A 16,606-nucleotide genomic window follows, 5' to 3' on the forward strand; every position below is an offset into this window, starting at 1 on the left:
TGTTGATTTATCTAGTATTTTGTAAAGGGGTTGACGTTTACTTTCAATGTGTTTTTGTTTTGTTTTTTTGTTTTAGAACAACTTTCGCATGCTTACTATCCGTAATTGAATTAGAATGAATTGAATTGAAAATAAGTTGAATTAAGGAGAATTAGATTTCAGATTCCTATTGAAGTTGTGTACTAAATCATATGAAATTAGAGTAGAAGTTGTACTAATTACTAAAACGTCCTTGGAAAATTTGGAATTTTTATTATTGTGCGAGTATATAATTGATAAAAAAGATGAATTCCTAATCCACCTCCCACCCAAAAATTGAATTCCTCCAAAATTAGAAATTCAAATCCTAATTTTGTGTGAGTCTCACTTACTTTTTAATTCATTGATGTGAAGTAAATATTGGAATACTCCATATGTAGAATTCCAATTCCTTATAGTAAACACACCATCAACCTGTCTAAGACAAGTTAGTAACCAAAGAGAAAAAAAAAAAAAAAAAACAACTTAGTCGTCCTCTAATAAGAAAGAACCTGTTTCTGCTGGGCTTCGTTGCTTTCTTTGTAATCCTGTTTTCCCCTTTCCGCCTTTAAGGCCCTTTGGGCTTTATGAAATGTATCGTTAACCCCAACGAAAAAAAACTGTCTAGGGCCTTACTAGGTTGTCAATGACCCAAAAAAAATCACATATTCTGTTCTGTCTAAACTGAAAAAAAATAAAAAATAAAAAATAAAAAATAAAAAACTGGAAAAAATTAGAAACCGTGAATTATTATTGTTATTATTTTGAGATTCCGGTAGTTATCTAACCACACCAAAGGCCAAAACTTTTTTTTTTTTTTTTTAATGATGGAAAGGTTCTCTGTTTAAGGGATCAAAAGTATTTATTTTTGTATTTGAAGTATCGTGATGATGTAAGTGATCTTAAATTCGAACTCTACGACACCTTGATAGTATGTGTAAGAAATTCCTCCTTTCGTTTCCTAACTTCAACACCCACAAAAAAAAAAAAAAAAAAAAAAAAAAAGGTTTTGTGATGATGCAAAGCAATTGATCAAAAGCAATTATTCAACGCTTCTCAAGTACCATCTACCATGTTAGATTTGACCCCAAAAAAAAGTACCATGTTAGAATCCCCTCTCCTAATATAGTTTGTTGTAGTTGAAAACAATGGCGTTTCTCGTAATTATTGACACGAAACAGGGTCACTTGTCGTTGTGCCCATACTTACGGGCCATACTCGTTGTGCCATGAGCTGTCCTTCACTCTGGTGTCTGCTCTCTCTCTCTCTGTCAAAATAAAAATAAAATAATTAATTAATAAAATCATAAATTTACAAAACAAAAGAGAACAAATACAACAAAACTCACACCTGACTCGCCTTCTACTTTTCTTTTTTGGTTTTCCAAAACCCCAATTCTTTTCTGAACAGCCTTCGATTTGATTTTGGGTTTAGGGTTAGGGTTTCGGTTTCACTCAGTGTTTGGCTCCTCTCTGTAATGCTTCAGAGACCATCGATCCGATTCGTGAACCTCTTCCAATGTACGGACACTCCGAGCCCATGACCATGCCCAACCCGATCCCCGCCGGTGGCGACGACGATGCCGCCGGCCCCGGCGTCGACTCCATTGACAACGCCCACATTCACTACGAACCCCATACGCTCGAGGACGGCGGCGTCGTCGCCGTCGTCGAGGATGTAAGCTCCGACCCCGTCTACGACGTCGGTAGCTCCGAAATGCGTGCTCAGCCGTACGACGGCTCCAGTCAGCTCACGCTCTCGTTTCGTGGCCAGGTCTTTGTTTTTGACGCTGTTACGCCTGAGAAGGTTCGAACTTGATTGGTGATTTTGTTTGTTTGTTGTGATTTATGGTTTTTTAGAGCTTGTGATATTGTTTCTGTTCGGTTTCTGAGCAAATGTGGGCGGCTGATGGCAATGAAGTTTTTTAATTTTGAAATGTTTTGAGTATTTATGGAACTGGTTAGAATTAAACTGAAACTTTTGCTTCACTGGTTGGAATTAAATTTCTTGCGTCTTGTAAAGTCTCTTGGCAACCAAATAAGGGCTGGGGTTTGGCTTTGATTCATTTGAATACTTTGGTTACTAAATCTTTGTGCATTGGCGTTTGAAGGTTCAAGCAGTGCTATTACTGTTGGGGGGCAGCGAATTATCTTCCGGCCCTCAAGGTGCGGAGTTGGTATCTCAGAATCAGAGGGTATCTCCTTAGACCGAAAATTTTTAACAGCATATTTAAATTTATTATTGATTATGTGTTTCTTGTATTTTCATAATTTGTAGGGTACAGAAGATTTTCCCATACGATGTAGTCAGCCTCACAGAGCAGCGTCATTAAGTAGGTTTCGTCAAAAGAGAAAAGAGCGATGCTTTGATAAAAAAGTCAGATATAGTGTCCGCCAAGAAGTTGCACTCAGGTTTGTTTCTTTTTAAAAGAAGAAATTGCACTCGGTGGTGTAATCTATGTAATATGCTTCTGCTTGAATTTATTTGGTATAATATATGAGCTTATTGGAGTAAACAAGAGAAGTTGCATGTGCCTGCACAACCCCAGGGTTGGGAAAATAGAAATTCTTTTTCAGTTCGTAGTACCTCAAGTTGGGGAAACCAATCATTTCGTTTCAAAGTGTTTTAATAACTGACTAATGGCCTTGCAATATTTGGCATGGCTAGTTTTTTGGATTTAGTACATTGTATGATTTTATGTTACAAGTTTAATTTGGCATCTGAAAATTTAACATTTATATTTGCAAAACACTTGTTTGGGGATTTTGATCAAACGTAATGCATGAAAACTTAGTAGGTTATAGTTATGTTAATAATTTCTCTGGAAAGAGGCGGGAGTTTATTATTTAGTCAAGTTTTTCTAGGCTAGTGCTGGTATGTAAAGGTCATGTTCAAAGAAACTCCTAGTCACCTGAACATAGATGTCCTTTTGGTGTCCATGCTTTCTTTAAATCTCAAAGTGATGTCATGAAGCCAAGCCAAAGCATTTGGGGTTAAGACTTAGTTTAGCATGACTTGTGTGTAACATATTCAGTTCTCAGATTACATGTTGTCTAATTTATAAAAATATACACTAAAACTACATCACCTGTATTGGAGTCTTCATGCGTCTTTGATATGTTTATGTACTCAATGGCTCCAAGGAAGAAAGCATGATATAATGAGCATACTGCCTTCTATTGTTTTGTTCTTTTGTTGCTTATCATTGTTCTAGCTCTACCACTTTGGTTTGTTTTCACTTTCCATGCTTGATTTATGTATTTCTATCTACATCAGGATGCAGCGTAACAAGGGGCAATTTTCTTCTTCAAAAAAGTCAGATGGAGATTATAGCTGGGGTAATGGCCAGGAGTCAGGGCAGGATGATAGCCATGCAGAAACTTCGTGAGTTTATCAATATTATAGAGTTTTGTGCTCCTAAGAAATAAATATATTAATATTTTGATAGATGAGATTTCATTTTATTTTTTCTTTGTACTCTTTATATTCATTTCCTCTTTTTGAAGCCGTATCATATTTTATCTTATCATACTTTTACCTTTTGCGCTTTACCTGTGAATAACTAATAACTATCCTTGCATCTTTTGTGATTTGTATGTTCTGCCTGTCCAGCTGCAAGCATTGTGGAATAAGCTCAAAGTCCACACCAATGATGCGGCGTGGGCCATCTGGTCCAAGGTCTCTTTGCAATGCTTGTGGGCTTTTTTGGGCAAACAGGGTCAGTGTCTTTAACGATGAATTTATCACTTCTTTTCTTTTATTGTAAAGATATTTTGTATGTCATTCCTCCTTTATGGATCTTTTACCCTCCTCCCGCCACCCATCTACTCGAACAAAATTAATATCATGTTTAATCTTTGATTTCGTTTGTGCTCTCATGAATTGCTGCATTGTTTAGAGGTCTGAAGGGTTGAATTTCTGAAAAAAGACTCCATTATATTCTTCATCTAAGGCTGTAGACCATGGGTGTCATGCTGTTGTCTGTTAAAAAGGAGTTTTGCATGGAAATGTCTTAATTTTGTTCTTAAAATTTCTGAATATGGTTCAAATTTTAAAAATGTCTGTTTTTGGGATAGGTGACATGAAAAAAAAAAAAATTATACCACTGTAAATTCTCAGAGGTATAAATTCAACATTACTTTTTGTTTTTGTTTTTTGAGAAGCAACTTTACTTTACGTTTTATCTCCCAAGTTTAAGATTTGAAAGTTTGCTCCACTTTGAATTCACTAGACTCCGTTTTCAGTTGAATACTCTACAGGCATTGTTGTATATCTGTAGTGGTAGTGGAGATATCATATTTCTCACAATTGACATCAAAATTTTGCAGGGGACTTTGAGGGAGCTTTCCAAGAGAACCCAAGATCATTCTGTGACTCCAGCTGAGCAGGTGTGTTCACATATCTGACTACATCTATTCATTGGGTTGATATTGTTGTGTTCAAAATGGTATTTTCATTTTCACCACCATGTAAATTTTGTGCCCTTCTTTTTATGTATTCTAAACAGGGTGAAGCTGATACTAAAGATTTGAACAGCGTAACTGCCATCGATGCACACAACAGTCTTGTTCCCTTCTCTAATGGTGATAGCTCAGCTTTAGTTGCTGAACAGTAGGTTGTTTCATTAAAAGGCCAAACTTGTCCCTGGCAGTGGCATCATTCAAGTAGGTTCTCTCGTAATTTTCGTTTTGATTGTCTAATCTTAATGTACAGCTATAATAGTACCTTGATCAATACAAGAAGCCAGCTATTTATTCCTTCTTCTTTTTTTTTTGTTGCTTTTTTTGGGGTTTAGTTTTGGTACCACTGTGCTTGACACTAGCTCGAGAGGATATAAAAAAATCTTAAACATTTTACCATATGATCTTTCAAATTATGCATTATCTTTTTCATTTTGATAGCCTACATGAGTGTCTCAAAGGCAATACGCTTGAGAGTTGAACAATTGTATTAAATCAGGTAATTGAGCTAAATATTGCTATTTTTATGCCAGAAAAATGATTGAAAAAGAGTCATGCTCTTGATTATTGGCCTTTTTTTATGTGGAATTATTGGCCCTTTTGTTAAAAAATTGTTTCACCCCTTTGATATACGATGTTGGATGGACATCTAATATTCAAGCTGAGTAATTTGTTGAATATGCAAATAGATAATATGTTCTTGTTGAATTTTCGGATTTTCATCCCAACGATTTATTGAGTGTGGTATGTTTCGTATTGAAACTTGCATTAAGCTCTACGTATATCACAAGGTTGAACGTTAAACTGCATCGGCTTAGAGAAACAACTGTGGTTGAACTGCAGATAACATAATTTTCGTTAGAAATAAATTTTTAAAGTTTGTTGCAACGCATCCAATTTCCAGCCCATTTGACACAGCCTTCAAATCTTACTTGACCAGTTAGTCTTAGGGGAGATTTCTTTTTTCTATTTTTATACAAGCGATATTGAGAGAGAGAAATCAAATCTAGAAGTTTAGGTACAGAGCTGAATGTTCTTAACCGCTTTAGCCACAAGCCCTTTACAAGAGAGAGATTAAAATCTAAGTAATTGTTAGTTCTTGAAAAGGCAATCGGCAAAATGTGGCATCTAAGTTTATTGTTTTCTTATTTTTCTGACAGGAGCAAAATATTGAACTAGGGAAAATCGAATTCAGGTTTCAAATACACGAGTAAATGTTATCCACTTAAAACTACAAATAGATCTAGCGTCAATGATTTATAATGATCTCTTACTTTCTTTGTGGAGAAAAGTAATAGGAAAAAGGGAAAAATGGTACTGCAACTCTTACTCTATGACACCACTAGGCCTTTTTTTGAGTGCCGACCTGACTGAGCTTGACCCGACAATCAATCTTGATTCTTGGGAATGCTTGTCTCTCTCTATTATAATCATTTGTTGACTTGACCTGACTTGGGTGCCTACCTTAATTGTTTTGATTGATTTGGATGAGGTTTTGAGTCCCATGTTGACTCAATAAAGTAGTTCTTCTACAATAGTGGACATATATGGCACTATAAAAAATATAATGGGTTTGAATTTTTTTTTCAAAAGTAAATTACAAAAAAGATGTTCGTTCGGTAAAAAATTTCCATACCAAATACAAACATAATGGGTTTGAATGTTAGAGGGCAAGAACTAGCTTCCTCCTCATCAAAATCATTATATAAAAAATATATAAAGTAAAACAATGGTCAAGGGAGAGGATGAGGGTGGGGGTGAGGTGGGATGATAACAACAACTCGTTGACGATGGTTTGAATGTTTGACTCAAGTGTTGATTTTAAGGAAGTTGGGTATTTTGTTTTGACAGGGGAATGAGTGGTTTCTTGAAAATGCATGTATTTTGTATAAAAAAATGAGTTCAAGTGGTGAGAGCATTTTGTGGAGGTGTGAAGTAGAGGTGTCAAATAGGGCTAGCAACATTGTATAAGTCCAATTCGTTTAAATGGAGCACAATACTGTCCAAATAGGATTATTGACGGGTTGTGTTAAACACGACACAAAAGCATGGATCGTACAAATCATAAAATTAAGCCCATAATATGGAGAGCATGGATCTCATTTTATTTCTATGCTTTGATAGTTGAATCAATCAAAGCAGAATGAAAGCATAACTATGGGATGAGTGCAAATGAATAAATGGAAGTGTGAAAAACGCCATAAAAAAAGAAGAAGGAAATGTTAGCTACCTTCCAATTTGTGCATTTCTATTTTTTGCCTTCTCAAATCTGCTTCTCATCCTATAATGTAGTTTGATGAACAGAACTACCTTCTACACCCTCCCCCTCCTCTTCTTGTTCGTCTTAAAGATCATATTTGCAACAAAAAAGAAAAAGAAAAAGAGCACTTGAATCCAGAGTCGTTTAGTCTTCTAACAATTTCCAAATAAACATACAATCTCATTGTTTTGATTAAATACTAAATTATCACACTATTAATTAAAATAGCTAAACGATTTTAAGTTTTCTATTTTTATTTTGCATGAATAGTCTTTAAAGGATGACCTCATAAATGAATGATTTCGATTATCATACAACACACCGTGACATTATAGACAGTGACGGTCATATGCCAAGGGCAAAGTAGGCTGCCGCCTACTCCAATTTTTCCCAAATAAATAATACCCATATAAAATCATGTGGGACCCACTTCAGAAGTACACTGCCGCCTACTCTATTATTAAGATATATGATTTACACCCCACTTCAAAAGTACAATCATGTGGCTCCTAGACTAAACAAGTGGGGAAGAAAAACATAACCCCCAAGGTTTATACCTATTATTATTATGTATGACCTTTTGACATAAATTACAGTTTGTTAATCTTTCTCTTGTTTTCTCTCTACCTATATTTTTTTAGTTTGTGAAATTTTGATTTATTCTTTCTATTGATTTTATTGGGCTTTTAGAGATATTTGCTAAATTGCTATTCAACTCTAAGTATGTATTTATCTATTCCTTATAAATTTTATTGCTTAGTACATAATTGTATGTCCCTTTATTGCAATTGTGAACTTGTGTTAGTGAATTTTAATTTTATTTTATGATTTCAAAATATGAAAACTCGTTGAGTATAATTATGATTGTAATGAATAGATAATATGAATTTTTTTAAAAATGTTTTTGTATGTCTTGTGAGAAATTGAATTTTTATTGTTTATATTTTGTGAGAGCCCCCACATACATGAAAACTTTGTTTCGCCAATATGTATAGAGATGCATATTTAAGGGTAAGGCTTATTATATCACCAATATCTAGCTAGGTGTATCTTTTTATGTATATTAATGAAATTCACTTGTACCGTTGAGTTTTTAATGTAAGCTTCGCCTACTTGACTTTTGAATAATGGATACGCCACTGATCATAGAACCAATTAATTGTTAATTTAATGGTATTTCTCTTCCACAATATTGGAAAATGTCCCAATTCGAATATCCCTCCTCTTAAAAAAAAATATATATATATATATATATATATATATTCAAAACATTACATAATAAATAAATAAAAAGGGAGAAAATCTTTTGCTTTGCTCAAGGGTAAAAGAAAAGGGGTTGGCGTTCCCAAAAGAAAAAAAGATAAGAAAATCCAAAATTTCCCAAAAGTTTGTGTACAATCATAATTGCAAGTACAACATTATCCAATTTTAGATCAAATAGCCATGACGGCACTTATAAATGCCAACCTGGACCCAAAATCCCCATATAGTCCTCTATCTTATGACTCTCTGGTCCATTCCATAAATAGACAAAAAACACAGTCCCAATTTAGTAATTTCACCAAAATTCCAGACCACTTTCCAAACCCAATCACCACAAACAATAATCTCTCACCCCACGCCTGCAATTACTACCACCAGCCGTTGGATTACATTACCCATAACCCATCCAGTGCAAATGGGCCCCACCCACGGTTACATCACTCATCACCCTCTCACCCACACCCACCAGAAACAACACGCATGTGAGACGTGGGCCCCGCACCCCATCAACATCCCATCAATCGCAACCGTCCACAAAACCCCGCGAAACCTCATAGCTTGCTCCCACGTAGCACTGAATCATCCCCCTACATTATAATTGAAAAGAAAATGATTTTCGCTTTTTGACTTATTTGTTTTTGGGGAAATCATTTTATTACCCATTTGCGGCTCTCTAAGGAAACACAGCGCCAAGCTCTGTGAAAATCTTGGCTATTTTTGGGCAACCTTCAATTTTTTTAGCGTTGATTTTCGAAGCTTCTTCTTCTTCTTCTTCCTCGAGCTCAGAAATTCCAGCTGGAGCTTATAGTTGCAGGGTTTTAGGGTTAGGGTTTGGTATTGAAATTGTACTGGTTTCGTTGCGACGGAGACGATGATTGGTTGTCCGGTGGAACGGGGTTAGGGTTTGAATTGGGAGAAGGTGGTGGTGGTGAGGCTGGGGATTTGGTGTGGAGGAAGTATTTGATGGCGGCCGTGAATCCGCAGCCACTGCAAGCGCGACCATTCGAGGAGCACGGGAGAGGTCCGATACCGATCGAAGACGATGGGGCTGAGTACGAAGATGGTGGTGATGATGGTATGGAGGACATGGAAGAGGTTCATGTGAATTCGGTCAGCGTTGCGGAGCGTGGAGGAGGAGGAGGAGGAGGAGGAGGAGGTGTGGTTATGGCGTCCAGGACTAGTGAGCTCACTCTGTCTTTTGAAGGCGAGGTCTATGTCTTCCCTGCTGTTACACCTGAGAAGGTCTCTCTCTCTCTCCTTTTTAAAAAAAAAGTATATTTATTGTAATAAGAACCTTTTTTTCTTCTTCCTAAATATTCATTTTATGCCTGTGCGGCTGTACTGTGCTTCTGTACTATATTATCTTTTGCGAGCTTTAAGTCACTGGGTTTTGTATTTGTCCTTGTAATTGCAAAGAGTTGATATGGGGTTCTGAAATATGGGCGTTTACTGCAAACTATTTGCTGTCCAACGAAAAATTGAAAATGAAGGGACTTGAAGTATTGTTGTTTATGATAAAATTTCATTTGATTATGATTCAGTTCGTCCACTTATTAATATTTTCTTTGAGATTAAATATATAAGTTTATTAATTGAAAATAAATATATAAGTTTATTTATCTACTCCTGGATTCCATTGTGACTTGGCGTTTAAACTCATCCTTTGGAAGAAGAGTAAAAGTATATTGTATGATGTTCGAATATGTGAAGCAATATGGGGACAATAATTATTGGCAGGACATTATAGTTTGAATTGTAGGTCTGCAATAAGACATCTTTTCAAATTAAAATTTTAATTAGGTTTTTATGAACTTTCTTTCCGTCACTTGCTTCATTATAACTAACTATTGGATTATGATAATCCCTTTAACTAGTTGAAGCCAAGCCAATCTTTATCTGTTTCTGTTTTCTCAAAGTTGGCCTTTACATCTGTTTACTAAATTTACTATAACATGTCTTTGCTGGTTTGCATTATGCTTAGTTTAAAAGAAGGCTCAGACTTTGGATTCTATATAACAGGTGCAAGCAGTACTATTGCTATTGGGAGGACGTGATATACCAACTGGTGTGCCTACAGTTGAAGTGTCTTACGATCAGAATACACGGGTAATGCATATGTTGACATTAATGAGACCAATTTCAATGCATCTTCTGTGCTTATGTTCACGTGTTGCTTTCCACAATCTCTAGGGTGTGGCTGACACCCCAAAACGTTCAAATCTTTCACGAAGAATAGCTTCGCTGGTTCGGTTTCGTGAAAAACGGAAGGAGAGATGCTTTGACAAGAAAATTAGGTACACAGTCCGTAAAGAGGTTGCACAGAGGTAAGACAAATTTATGACCCTTCCTTCATTCCTTTTTTGTTTTTTCTCTGGATGGGAGGGGGATTGGGGGATTTGGATTTGACAAGAGAATCAGTATTGTGTAATTATAGGTCAGAATTTATGTTTGTAAGACCTAGTAAATTATAGCACCTTATACATTTTGTTTCAGTCACCAACTGTTATTACATTCTGAATGCAGTTTGCTCTTGACTTTAGGTACTTGAAAGTTTGATATGTATATCTTTGCCTTATAACATTTTCCCTTTGTGTTCTGTCTACTTTGAGATGGTTTCTGAGCTGTTAACTCTGTATTTGAAAGAATTTTTGTATGTTCCAGAACAGAATGGCTATCTATTTACCGAAAAATAGACTGCCTATGTAATTATGAATATTGGGTTTGAGTCAATGAGTATAGACTTACCTTTTGGTTTACACATGTAGTAGTTTTGAAGTTTATTTACGAAACAAAAAACAGAAATCAACATCTGTAATTTCTATACGTCTATTTTTGGTTGTAAGTTAGATTTTATTTGGAGCAGGGCAGAAGTTAGAAATAGGAATTAGATACCAAAAGCTGTTTGGTTTTTTCTTTATCTCTATTTGCCACATTGTCATAGACTCGGAACATGCATCCAATGCCTCTAGAAAAAGCATGTAAAATTCTAGAAAAGGAGGATTTAGTCACAACTTATGACATTCAATTTGGCACTCTTAATCGCCCGCACATTGCCAAGTTTCTCTGTTCCAGTTTTTGAAAGAATATTGAACTTTCCTAATCCTAACCCTGAACTGGACTCTCCTCCCACCAAAGCTTCAAAGTATCACTGGAAGATCTGCAATGAAATCACTCTCACCCATTCAACTGACAAGCTTATGTTAAATCAATTTCCACCCAGACTACCTGGGAGGTGGCTGGTTGAGGTGTAAGTTGTGATTCGTACTAGAGAAAAACTTTTGGCGGTGCTCAATCCTTAGGAGTAAGTAAAAAGTCCAGTCTAATAGCAGGGATATTAGACTCTGGATGAGAGCCATTCAATTCTTGAGGCACTTTATGGGATCTGTATTTTTTTTTTTTTTTTAGGAATTTGAGTGCTAGAGATCTCTCAGAATTTTCAGCTGTGTTGTCTTGGATAAATAATGTCTCTTCAAGTGTGGATGAGAGCCATCTTTTTTATTTGATGAAACTGTGCATTATGTGTGTTTTGTATTGTTTATTTTTCTTTATTTATAATGTCTCTAAAAAGTTAGGGCATTCTTCATATTGAAAATTTTAAGGAAGAAATCAACTATCGTCCATCTCATCCATTTTATTGGTAATTTTTTTTTTCCGAATGCTTAAATACTTTCTTAATAAATGGTCTTCTGTGCTGGTTTCTATGTGAGCTATGGATTCAATTTGTGTGCATTAACATGAAAAATGGGAAGATAGGGAGATTCATTATTGATGCAGATGTTAAAAAATCTACAATATTGTTGTTTGCATCTTCAATGGTCCTATTGTGTTAATGATGTGTCATTCTTTTTGTCATTGTTATCATTATGATAGGATGCTTCGTAAAAATGGACAGTTTGCATCATTAAAACAAAATTCAGGTGATTCTGGTTGGGATTCGGCACAAAGTGGCCTTCAAGATGGCACTTCTCGACCAGAAACTGTGTGAGTTCCAAGCTAATTCTGGTTCTACTGATTTCCGCAGTTGATGATTTGTAGTTCTTATTGAAGTTTTCCTGTTGACGATGTTGTCGTGTTCAACGCTTTTACCTGTTTCTGCTGCATTTTCAGCTTACGGCGATGTCAACATTGTGGAGTTAGTGAAAATAATACTCCTGCAATGCGCCGTGGACCTGCTGGCCCAAGAACCTTATGTAATGCATGTGGTCTTATGTGGGCGAATAAGGTTGGTTTATTCTGTTTTTTTTTTTTAACTCTGTAAAAGTATTAATTTTCTGATATGCCAACTTGTCAATCTCTCTCTCTCTCTCTCTCTCTCTCTCTCTCTCTCTCTCTCTCTCTCTCTCGTCCTTATTGCTATGGTCACAGATGCCTGTTACTGTCTCCTCAAGTAACCTTTCATTTTCCTTCACCAGTTTATTGATTGTGCAGGGAACACTGAGAGATCTCAGCAAGGGAGGAAGGAACCTTACCATGGACCATATAGAACCTGTATGTGCAACATTTGACATAGAGAATATGCATATTTCTTCAATATAGAAGTTGAATCCATTTTTAAGTGGTTAATCATTATTTATATACTTCTCCCTTATGTTGTAAGTTAGCTGAGAATTTTTTAATTAAAAAATCTAGCCTTTTTACACTTTAGTCCTCAAGTATTTGTGTTTTGCTGTTTTCCTGTTGCTACCATTGGCATGATCGATCTACATAATGACAAAAATGATATTTACAGGGAACACCAATCGAAGTGAAGCCTTTACTTGTTGAAGGAGAATTTTCTGGAAACCAGGATGAGCATGTATAATTTTTCTCCCCTGTTACTATTACCTCCTATGCGAAGTTCTGTGTTCGTTTTATGTACCTAATAATTATGGTGTGCACAGGGAACACTTGAAGGTTCTTCTAAAACAGTTATTGAAAGATCCAATGATGCTTCTGTCAACCTGGATGAACAAGTATGTTTTGCATTTATGGTGCTAGCTCTGCTATACTTATTTTTATATTGTTTGTTATGTAACATCAAACATGCTGATCTAAGTGTTTTTCCTTGGACAAGTTTTAACTGTTTTTATCAGACCCAAAGTACACTTATTAGTTGGGGGACCTAGGATTGAGATTGTGAGATGATCCAAAATACAAACGCAGTACTAGTTAACTACCAAATTGTATGTTGTGCAAACTAGCATCGTTTTATAACATTTATAAGTAAAGTTCATTAGTAATAGAAGTCAATAGAGCATCTGGTCTTATGTTGATGAACACGGGTGGCTAACCGCAGACCACATTTTGACAAATTCACAGCATAAATCTTCTTTTTTATATTTAATCAGATCAACCTGTAAAATATGTATTTAGTTTTTGTTGTTACATGCCGTAGGATTTGCATGAAACCGCTGAAGATCTTACAAACAGTTTGCCGATGGGGATTGTTTCCTCAGCCAATGATGAGCAGGTATGATATGTATATGGGCCAAATAATTGTGCAGAGTGCTCTTTATATAACTAGTTATTATAATGGATAGATTCCGGTCTGTGCTAATAATCAAGCAAAGAGCTATGGTCCAATGAAATTTAAAAGCATACCCTTATGTGTGTTTTGATCCCCATTAATAAATGAGGCCTCTTTGATATACAATAACTTATGTCGAAGTTTTGGTATCCGCAGGAACCTCTGATTGAGCTCACTAATCCTTCGGATACAGAATTAGACGTCCCTACTAATTTTGATTAGAAGGTGATGATTTGTTAGCCAATTGATGCCAGGAAGTGTGGATGGTTTAGTTCATGTCATTGTGCAACATACGGGTCAAAGTTTTTGAATGTATAAAAGTACAGACATTTAGGAACTTTAATCTCTGCAAAGAACCAGGACCTTCCGGTTGCAATGCTCTCGTGAATGGAGGCACATTGCTACTTTCGGATGACGATAGATGACGTGATGTTTATATAAGTTATTTTTATCTTCTGTACAAGAGTTGTTAGGAGATATGGTTGAGAGTGTTCAGCGTATTCTAATTTATGTAATTTATTTAGGTCTGTTCTGATTGCATTTTATTGAAATGCTGCCCTTCATTTGTAAGTCATAAATCATAATGTTGATGTATCATCAGATAGAATTAAACCCCAAACTGATGAATGGTAGAGTCAGCCAATTGACTTTGCATTCTCAGCGCCTTTTCTTCAACTTTCAGATGACAATTAGACCAAGTGGATGTTAATGACTTTGAATAGGAAACAAATTTATCTCAAAATGCTTCTGAGAATATTGCAAGTCAAAGGGTTTAGTAACTCTAAGAATTTCCCTACCACTCTCTTAAAAGAAAGATTCCAACACGCACTTTTGAGCCGGAGGAAGTGGTAAAAAGTGTCAACCAGCAGTCCAATATGAAGCATAAGCTACCTATAAATGCACAGAGAGATAAAATAGTGTGGGAAGAGAGAAGAGCACATAAAAAATTCATTTGATTCCATTGAAAAGATTTAAAAAAATACAATTCAACCCTCCATCATCATAAAAGAATATTGATCTAAAGTGTAATTCCTATGAAGTTGGTTTCCAAAACACGAAACCGAAAGAATCCCTAAATAGAAACAAAAGAGCACTTTATATTTATGTGTATATGTATATGTTATGTACTAAGAGAGTTGGGTATTGTTGGGACAAGAAATTGATCCAATATGTTGGTGAGCTTCCTCCTTTGTGGTGGTGGTGCTATTAACTTTGACAAGCACAAAGCAAAGCTGAGAGTCATGGTTGAGGCGGAATGACCAAAGCTGCACCATCTCATCTTCCTCGAGTTTATTTGCGTTGGCAACCTTTCTCCATCCCGAAACCAGATTGTACACATGGTTGCCTCCCATTTGCCATTTCTTCAGGCGTAAAGAATCGAAGCTCAGATCATATGGGTTGAGCATCAAAACAGGGATACCAATCAGCCGCTTCTTCTTGTCGCTGTCACGAATATCCAAATCACTCTGCTCCTTTTCCTTAAGAAAGTCTGTGCTTTTGCCCTTAATCCCTGGTATCGAAAATCGAGCATTATTTGCAGACATATCAGACGCACATATCTTCTTCTGGATTACAAGTTTCACATCTCCACCAATTCCACTAATAATGCGTTTTAGTTCTTGAGGCAACTCTGGTTTTGGCTCCAATTCTTCAGTTTGAACATGAACCCTTTTCTGCTTCTTCTTTTTCTGGTTCAGATTGTTGTTGTTGTTGTTGTTTTGGAGAAGGTTGTCACTCCCAAAACAATTATGATCATCAGAATATTCCCCCTTCCTTTTAAGAGAAAGAGGGCCAAGTCTACTCCTTTTCTTCTTTGGAATGAAAATGTCATTCAACTCAAACTCTAGCTTGCCTGCCAAAACCCTTTGTTCCCTTCCCTTTCGAGCAAAGAAGTTGATCAACTCTTCAACAACGGTCTTTTCGTCCAAAAGCAACTCCATTGATTGTTGGATTGCTACATCAGCCAATAGCTCCAAGGAAGACAGAGATGATGAAGACGCTGATGCCCTTTTCTCAACATCTTCCTCCCAATGTTTCACTTCAACTTCATAAGACTCAAGATTCAGAGAATTTGAAGGAAACTCATCAACCCCAGAATCAATAACCTTCATTTTGCCCATCACTCCCGTTGAAACAAACCCACACACAAACAAATTAAACTTAGAAAAGAAACGAACTTTACTGCTTAGACTGACAGAATGATCAGAAAAACAAGTGGGTTTCCAAAATGTTGAGTGACAGAGAGATCACTCAACTTCCGAATTGAAGAGAGCGAGAGAGAGTTTGCTGTGAATTGAACTGGGTTTCCAAATTATGATGAGATATACAAGTGGGGGTTTCCTTATATGAAGAGGATTCACGTCGGAGAGAGAGAGTGTGTTTCCAAATCCTTTGTGGTGGTGGTGTTATTATCCTTGAAGGCCAAGGAATTAAACCAACTGGCAAAGCGATTCAAATCTTATTAGGATCCTAACTATAAGTTGCTTTTCTGCTCTTGCTCTGTTTCCGAACGCTTCTTCTCTCACATGTATTCCACGTTTTATTTATTTTCTTTACTTTTAATGCCTTCAAAATTTTAGAAAAATGACGCAAGTGGTTTGGCCTTCTTTTTTTTTCTTTTTAATTTGATTAAAAAAAAAAGATTGTAGGAAAATTAAATAAAATTTTAAAATCGACAATGCTACAATTTTTACCTTTTTATTTATTTATAATTATTACGGTCAATTTTGTGTGGGCACATAACGTACGGTCAATGCATGTGGACATTATGGTGGGTGTGGTTAACTGGTTCTCCAACAATGGTTGACTTCCTAATGCTACGATATATTATACATGTCAAGGGTCGCACACAAAGTGGGAAAAAGAAAAGTTTAGATAAAGAGCTAGGATATTAAGCATATTTTCATTTTAAAATAGGAACGATCGGATGAATAAAACAGCACGACTATTCTTAATAGGTTTTTTCCTTATTGACGACCTAATGAAAGTGAGAAAGATTTGTGATTGTGTCGTGACATTATTTTGACTAATTTGTTTTTGTGCGCACTCATGTGTATGCAAGAGACATTTTAATCTCATGCGCGCTTGAGATTGATAAGT

The 16,606-nt window shown here is 36.0% G+C and overlaps 3 protein-coding genes across 4 annotated transcripts; 2 read left to right on the top strand and 1 right to left on the bottom strand.

Annotated features, from left to right (window-relative positions):
• The first annotated feature begins 1,166 nt into the window (after positions 1-1,166).
• On the top strand, positions 1,167-4,782 carry LOC117619919 (GATA transcription factor 25). The gene is made up of 8 exons (XM_034349988.1): positions 1,167-1,178; positions 1,459-1,824; positions 2,129-2,212; positions 2,296-2,429; positions 3,295-3,402; positions 3,631-3,736; positions 4,347-4,406; positions 4,526-4,782. Exons 1-8 carry the CDS (start codon positions 1,167-1,169, stop codon positions 4,631-4,633), a joined length of 978 nt encoding a protein of 325 aa, XP_034205879.1. The 3' UTR covers positions 4,634-4,782.
• A 3,785-nt stretch (positions 4,783-8,567) lies between these two features.
• Positions 8,568-14,161, top strand: LOC117615467 (GATA transcription factor 24-like). Of its 2 annotated transcripts, XM_034344547.1 has the most exons (10): positions 8,568-9,243; positions 10,021-10,107; positions 10,192-10,325; positions 11,872-11,982; positions 12,109-12,223; positions 12,430-12,489; positions 12,731-12,796; positions 12,882-12,953; positions 13,376-13,450; positions 13,664-14,161. In XM_034344547.1, exons 1-10 carry the CDS (start codon positions 8,965-8,967, stop codon positions 13,727-13,729), a joined length of 1,065 nt encoding a protein of 354 aa, XP_034200438.1. In that variant the 5' UTR covers positions 8,568-8,964; the 3' UTR covers positions 13,730-14,161. The 2 variants fall into 2 exon arrangements, with proteins under 2 accessions (XP_034200438.1, XP_034200439.1); XM_034344548.1 differs by lacking the exon at positions 13,376-13,450 and having other exon boundaries at positions 8,648-9,243.
• Positions 14,162-14,547: 386 nt separating this feature from the next.
• Positions 14,548-15,726, bottom strand: LOC117615871 (B3 domain-containing protein At5g24050-like). Its single transcript, XM_034345037.1, has one exon. The coding sequence runs from the start codon at positions 15,625-15,627 to the stop codon at positions 14,635-14,637; it is 993 nt and encodes a 330-aa protein (XP_034200928.1). The 5' UTR covers positions 15,628-15,726; the 3' UTR covers positions 14,548-14,634.
• Positions 15,727-16,606: the final 880 nt, after the last annotated feature.

This window comes from Prunus dulcis, chromosome 1, assembly GCF_902201215.1.
Source record: "Prunus dulcis chromosome 1, ALMONDv2, whole genome shotgun sequence".
In the NCBI taxonomy this organism is placed as follows: domain Eukaryota; kingdom Viridiplantae; phylum Streptophyta; class Magnoliopsida; order Rosales; family Rosaceae; genus Prunus; species Prunus dulcis.

What these genes read in the sequence shown, in the direction of transcription:
- LOC117619919 (XM_034349988.1), top strand. An exon ending in CGCCAAGAAGTTGCACTCAG is followed by an intron (nt 2,430 to 3,294) that starts GTTTGTTTCTTT and finishes TATCTACATCAG; the next exon opens with GATGCAGCGTAACAAGGGGC. An exon ending in GGCTTTTTTGGGCAAACAGG is followed by an intron (nt 3,737 to 4,346) that starts GTCAGTGTCTTT and finishes AAAATTTTGCAG; the next exon opens with GGGACTTTGAGGGAGCTTTC.
- LOC117615467 (XM_034344547.1), top strand. Translation starts at nt 8,965, where the DNA reads ATGGCGGCCGTGAATCCGCAGCCACTGCAAGCGCGACCATTCGAGGAG. An exon ending in CCATGGACCATATAGAACCT is followed by an intron (nt 12,490 to 12,730) that starts GTATGTGCAACA and finishes TGATATTTACAG; the next exon opens with GGAACACCAATCGAAGTGAA. An exon ending in CCTCAGCCAATGATGAGCAG is followed by an intron (nt 13,451 to 13,663) that starts GTATGATATGTA and finishes TGGTATCCGCAG; the next exon opens with GAACCTCTGATTGAGCTCAC.
- LOC117615871 (XM_034345037.1), bottom strand. Translation starts at nt 15,627, where the DNA reads ATGGGCAAAATGAAGGTTATTGATTCTGGGGTTGATGAGTTTCCTTCA.